We start from the raw sequence: 6,322 nt of genomic DNA on the forward strand, positions 1-6,322 counted from the left end.
TCCTTAATTAATGCACAATAAACACGTCTTAAAGATTCATAGTGTTTACAGATGAATTAATAACTATTTATAAGGGGAGTGTTATTGTAAAGTGGTACCAGTATTTTTATAGTTTGAATAAACATATTTGCCCATGCATCCTCAATCTTGTGATGTTCCTGTGAGTTAACTAACCAACAGCTATTTGTTTGCTAGTTAAAGCAGTCTAATATAGCAACACCTTCCTAAAATAACTGTGTAACTCAATTTTGCCAACTAAAAACTTGGGTGATTATTTTAAGAGATCCACATGTCTCAAAATAAATTGACAACAACTAAAACTAAGGATATTCTATCTATAATTTCAGTTAGTTTTAGTTCATTTTGTAAAAAGATTATACAGTTTTAGTTAGTTGTCGTTTTCTCATTTTATTACAGTTTTTATTTAATTAACTAAAATGTTCAGTTTTTGTTATTTAGTTAGTTTTAGTTAACTATAATAACTCTGATCAGGGCTGGGAGATCGTGTAAAAGTTGGAATTACATATTTWTTTACCCATTGGCAGGTCAGGTGGTTTGGCCTGAGCACTGGGCACAGGCCGTGGGGCTCCAGGGTGGGTGTCGGGGATAGGTCGAGGGGCCCCGGGGTGCACCTCGGGGATGGGCCTTGGTGCTCCAGGGTGAGACGGAGGCAGTGGGCGAGACTGAGGCGTCACGCTGATCACTCCAGCTCGAGGGGGAATATTCTGGTGGATGGAAAACAAATAAAAACGACAGAAAATAAAACAGAGAGGAAGAAAAAGGAAACGTTTGTATTTAAGTTTGAATTCTTGGTTGTGAACTTACTGGTCTGGAAGGTCCAGGAGCTCCAGCTGCTGACTGACCCCGACCTGATTGAAACAAAGACAAACATTTATAAAAAAAAGGCAGACTTTGCAGAGCAAATAACAAGACAAGATAAAAACAAAAAGTGGTTTAAAATAATGAAAATAACTAATAAAGGTTGAGAAAATGTCATCCATCTCCATCTGAACAAATTCTGCAGCCACCTCCATTATCAGTGATGACTCAGTTATTGTTGAGCTGCAGGAGGTCTGTAAAAGAGAAAGGCCTTGCTCTGTGAGCCGACTGCTTACTACAGTTAGGATACTCCTCTTCTTTCTCTATTATCTTCCTGAGCCCCTCTCAGAGCCKACAATCATGTTCCCACAGTGCTTAAATATCTTTTTCAGTGGAATTCCTCCCCGTACAGCCACCTAACGTAATGCTAACTCCACACACCCTTACTATGAAAGAGGGAATCAGCGAACCACAAATGGGTCAAGATAGGCTGCAAAACCAAACTCTATCCTCCACCCAAGGACAGGCAGATTTGGTGYCAAAACATAAAACGCACAATGGAGGTTTACAGCGGCAAGGGGAAGGTTTGATTTCACCAGCATATCACAAGTACAAGTAAACACAACCACTTACAAAACGTTCACGCCAAGCRGGGCTGCGTCATGCTTTGCGGCACTCACCTGCAGCGCCGTCTGGTCGAGGAAGAGCGGGACTTTTTGGGCCTTTGCAGCACAAAGGAAGCCAAATCACATTACAGTTACACAAAGTGGCCTGCTGAAAATCAAACAACAGGCGTTTCCCATGGAAAACTGCTTGCTAGAAGCACTTTGGAAATTGTATATGAGGGAAAACAGTAAAGATTGAATTGCTGAGTTTCTGCCTTATCACTGATTACTGTAGTGGAGCTAAAAAAAAGCTTCTTTCAACACATCATCTCTTATGTTGTGTTTTTTTCCAACAAGTATATTAAACGCACATTTAAAAAGGTAATCACTATTAATCAGAATGTCCAATAAAAARCATGTAATACAGTTTAAATGCTGGGTTTAGTTTCATTAAAGGAAATGCATCTGAAAGCAACAATGCATTAAACTACAGCTTAATATTAGATCTGAATGAGAAAATACTGTTTTCAAAGATGAAAAACACTTTTTTCCTCTTTCATGGCTCATTAAATTAGAATCTTTAACCATAAGATTTATTTATTTATTTTCCTCCCAACAGCCAACAAATCACATCTAGGTCACACAAACAAACACAACTAAASGTCACACAACATCAATGTCAAGTCTTCACTAACATTGATGACTGAGTTTAAGGGTGTATGAATCATAACATAATTAAAAACTAACTACTGGTTTGTTACCTTCACTGCCTCTCCTACCAAGCAGTGGGCTGGGACATTTGCCACAGTCTTAAAAAGAAAATGTTATTTCCACCCATCAAAAAAACAGAAAGTAGAGAAGAAAACATTTAAAAAGCAACAATTATAAATTGAACCATTTAGCTTCAGYTTAAAACAAAAAAAGGTACAGAAAACTTTATCATATTTTTACAGTATTTAAAAAACGACAGATGGATGAGTATCTGCCAAGATCRCATATTAGAAGAAATAAATGATGCAAAATGCTATGAGAAAACAAGCTTGAAAATGCTACAAAGATCGCTAACCAAACTCAGTAAAAAGGTAACATAATTTCTTTATGCACACGATAGTTATCACTTCCAAAGTAAAGCACAAATGTTCTAACTCTTTGAGTTAAATTTATGAGTTTAATAACGTCTTAATCACACACGGTGAAATAGAAAAAAAATTACCCTAATCAAAAGTTTCACACTGATAAGAATCAGAACATTTCATTTGTGCCTTTTTGAGCTCTGATGGAAAACATCACTCGTTCAAATAACTCAGCCTCATCAGAAGGGAAACACATCACTTCTTTAAGAGCTTTCACTTTACCTGCAGAGTACTTTCTAACCGGCTGAGGACTCGTGCCTCCTTTGGGAGTTTGGCAAAGCAGTGGGATAAAAAAAATGAAATGTTACGACCTGCCTAAAAGATCTCATTGTGTGGCAGGAKGAGAAAACATAAATCTAAACTGTGTAGGATCCCAGTTTGTTCACTTCTGTGTGTTTGAGCGGACGGTCCTTTACCTGAAGGTGGGGGTGGGCGTTGAGGTGGAGCAGGTCTGGGTGGTGGGGCGTTGGGGCGAGGAGGAGGAGCTCGTTTGGGCTCCACGCTTTGAGCTGTGGGGGCTCCGGGCTGGAAGTCAACAGGAGGCCCTGGACGGAAACAAAACACAGGAAAACTAATGTATCCAATAAAATGGGGCAATTTCAGATTTCACCTTTTATAAATGGGTTTTTCAGAATAAACTGCTCACTACATTCACTCTGCAAAAACACGGTCATCCACCACAACAAAACTTAACATTATGCAKAAGGAATTACAAGTTAGTTTATTGTACAAATACACACAAAAGCAATTTGCAACACTGTCCATCCTTTACTTATTATTTTGCAAAGATGGAATTTAGATTTGCACACATTTGCAGTAGATTTACAKAAAAGAGCGTTATCGCAGATCCTTCCTCCCAGCAGCTGTGAGACTCTATAACCGGCACCACGCCCAAAATTCACAATAAGTGTTTAAACACCTGCTGCTGCAACATCGTTTATAGTCTACATTTTAAACTGTTACTATTCATTGTAATTATTCAAACTGAACAATCATTTGCACTATACTCTGCCGTAATTGCACATCTGTGTTTCTTGTCTGTATAGTGATACTTCACTTTACAGTTATTGGTCTGCTGGGATTGTTTTTGCACTTAAAACAGGAAACTTCTGATTCCGAATGTTGGATTCTGAAACAAAACATCGTTTTTCTATTCTTGCACAATTCTTGATATTATTTTTATTTTTATTATTAGTACTTGTATCATGGCTAGTAAGTGTTAATTTTTGTGTGTACTATCTATAGTTTGTAAAGTAACTAGTGTGTGAACCTTTGTACTGATGCTGCTGTGAAACCTGCATTTCCCCGCTGCGGTACAATAAAGGCTATTTCTATTCTATTCTATTCTATTTCTATTCTATTCTATTATCACACACCTATGCATGTTTCAAGAGGCAACACTTTACTGAAAGACACAAACAAATCACACACCACATTACCTGGAATTTCCCTTCTCTGTGCTGATGGACTTATACCACCTTCCACATATTGCAAACACAACAAATTTAAAGTTTATATGCCAGCAGACAAATTATCAAATGTTTTTCAGYCATTTATTTAACGTCTTTGTGTGCTTTAATTACCTTGCGATGGYCGAGAGGGTTGTGGTGCACGACTGGGTCTGCTGGGAACAGCAGGTTCTCCGTGGGTAGGGGAGGGACAGGGACTGCTGCGGGGGGAGGGAAGAGGGGAGGATCCGGGAGCAGAGCCGGCGCCAGGCTGCAGGTGCTGAGGAAGGATGTCCTCCACCTCGTCGTCCACGTCACCTGGAGACGAACGCGTGAAGGGAAGAGTTTTTCCTGCACTTTAAATGTCCAAGGACCAGGAAAGCTCGGCGGCGGCTCCTCACCTTCCATATCGTAATCGTCGTCAGCCACGTCCACGTCCTCAGCAAGCAGAGTGGAGCTGGCTGACGTGGGCATGCTTCCGCAGATCCTTTCCACGCTCATTTCCTCCTCCAGACTCTTGATCCAGCCTGGACTCTTTAAGCGGATGTCAATCAATTTGTCAAGGATCTAAAAAGAGGGAAGCAAATAAGAGAAGCAGAAAGATTTTATTAACAGGTTCACARCTATTTGAGAAAGAATGCTGTCACGTGTGCAATGACACATTATGGTTTACATCAAATTCATATTTCACTGACATACGAGATTTACACAACATTAGATGCTAGAACTGAAATACTGCTTCAAGTGAAAGTGGTTTTGTTGTTGAGGTAGATTGGCTGACATAAAAGGTCACATCACAATGATGCTGGGGGGTTTAGATTCTGTAAAAATGCTTACAAACTAATACTTTTAAACAGTATAGTTTATAAACAGTTTATAAACTGCTTCATAAACATTAATGCCATTTTTAATATAGTAGTTCATGCAGAATAGACTTAGCTACACACTAGACACGTTTCCATCTAATTGTAATTCAAATTTTGAGCAAACTTTTAAAATAATGCAAAAAATAAATAAATTAATTAAATCTGGGAAGAAGATTACAGCGGAAGCAGCTGATCGATCATGTGAGGTAAATGTTCGCTACGTCAGAACCTATTTAGTGTTTCCATCTCCACTTTTTGCGCATTAACTCTTTTTCAGAAAATCCCGAAAACACCTCAAGCTAGCGCAAAAACTTTACTGAAACTGAGGACGTTTTTTTCTCTAACGTGATACTTCAAAATGTGCATAAAAAAACATTGATGGAAACATGGCTACTAATGCTAAATTAATTATCTTTTTAATGTAAAGACACRCAAACGAACCAAGTTCTTGTTGTGCTCTAACACAATGGCTTCCTTTACAATACTTTCATCTTTTTAGAGTCTTTAAACCTCTTTTTCCTCCAAAAAAGAAAAACAAACATTTGGCATAAGCCACTTTAGGCTGCTGTTATACAAATAAAGCTGCAAACAAATCTAAACATTTGCTGACAATTAAATTTCATTAACAACATAAAACAGGCACACAAAAATGTTTTAAACTGAAAATAAAACTGATGTTGAAAAATAACAGGCCTTTTCCAAAATATTTTTTTTTCTTCTTTTTTTTTTTTTTAGTTCTAATGCTTTAACAAATCACAATTCCTTTCAGCTGTATTGGCAAGATTGTTACCCAGTTAAACTGTTCACCCATGAGAAACAAACAGAACAGTGAGWCACTTTAATCTGGATGTCCTGTTTTTATTGGATCATATTTCCCACCTGTAACTTTTAGTAGTCTTCCAGCTGAGAGGTCTTGAACTATAACTGATTCTAAGTAATGACTTACTGTGGATCCGCTGAGAGAGAGCGCAGCCAGGGCAGAGTAACCTTCCAAAAACGTCACCCACATTTTTTCTTCAACAAACCTGCGCAGAAAAAAGCATTTGATCAATGCGGGGCAGTTGTGTAAAGGTGACCCACACCTCTCTGCAGTGTGACGTTAGGCTTACCTGATGAGGATGACCTCTCCAAAAGTGGTAAACTTATCCAGCAGCTCATCTATGAGTTCATCACTAAAGTAGTCATCCGGCCCAGAGGTGCAGAGAGACACCAGGATGGTGCCATCTGGTGGCCCCTGTCGGGCGATGACATCTTTGTAGACCTGGTGCCGTGCCTCTGGGTCCACCTCCAGGATGTCCACATCTATTACTGCCACCACAGGCCTAAAGAAAGACATGAATATTTTAGATTTGATCGCAGCAATATCCCYGAAACATGTGAATAGATAGTTCAATTATGTCAATTTTTTTGTCAATTCAAAAATTTATTCATTTCATTTAACTAAAATATTT

At 38.7% G+C, this 6,322-nt stretch overlaps 1 protein-coding gene across 7 annotated transcripts in view; it reads right to left on the bottom strand.

The window, feature by feature from the left end:
* synj1 (synaptojanin 1) overlaps positions 1-6,322 on the bottom strand; it is a 31,893-nt gene that overhangs the window by 5,228 nt on the left and 20,343 nt on the right. For 4 of the 7 annotated variants that reach the window (XM_014003255.1, XM_014003256.1, XM_014003254.1 and 1 more), the window contains 10 exons: positions 5,981-6,193; positions 5,818-5,896; positions 4,407-4,572; positions 4,141-4,323; positions 2,974-3,102; positions 2,780-2,818; positions 2,186-2,233; positions 1,500-1,541; positions 826-869; positions 536-725 (listed from right to left, as the gene is read on the bottom strand). In XM_014003255.1, the coding sequence (XP_013858709.1) occupies positions 536-725; positions 826-869; positions 1,500-1,541; positions 2,186-2,233; positions 2,780-2,818; positions 2,974-3,102; positions 4,141-4,323; positions 4,407-4,572; positions 5,818-5,896; positions 5,981-6,193 (1,133 nt within the window). The remainder of the gene's footprint in view (positions 1-535; positions 726-825; positions 870-1,499; positions 1,542-2,185; positions 2,234-2,779; positions 2,819-2,973; positions 3,103-4,140; positions 4,324-4,406; positions 4,573-5,817; positions 5,897-5,980; positions 6,194-6,322) is intronic. The other 3 variants (XM_014003257.1, XM_014003258.1, XM_014003259.1) reach the window with 3 other exon arrangements.

This window comes from Austrofundulus limnaeus, unplaced genomic scaffold (assembly GCF_001266775.1).
Source record: "Austrofundulus limnaeus strain Quisiro unplaced genomic scaffold, Austrofundulus_limnaeus-1.0 Scaffold17, whole genome shotgun sequence".
Taxonomy (NCBI): domain Eukaryota; kingdom Metazoa; phylum Chordata; class Actinopteri; order Cyprinodontiformes; family Rivulidae; genus Austrofundulus; species Austrofundulus limnaeus.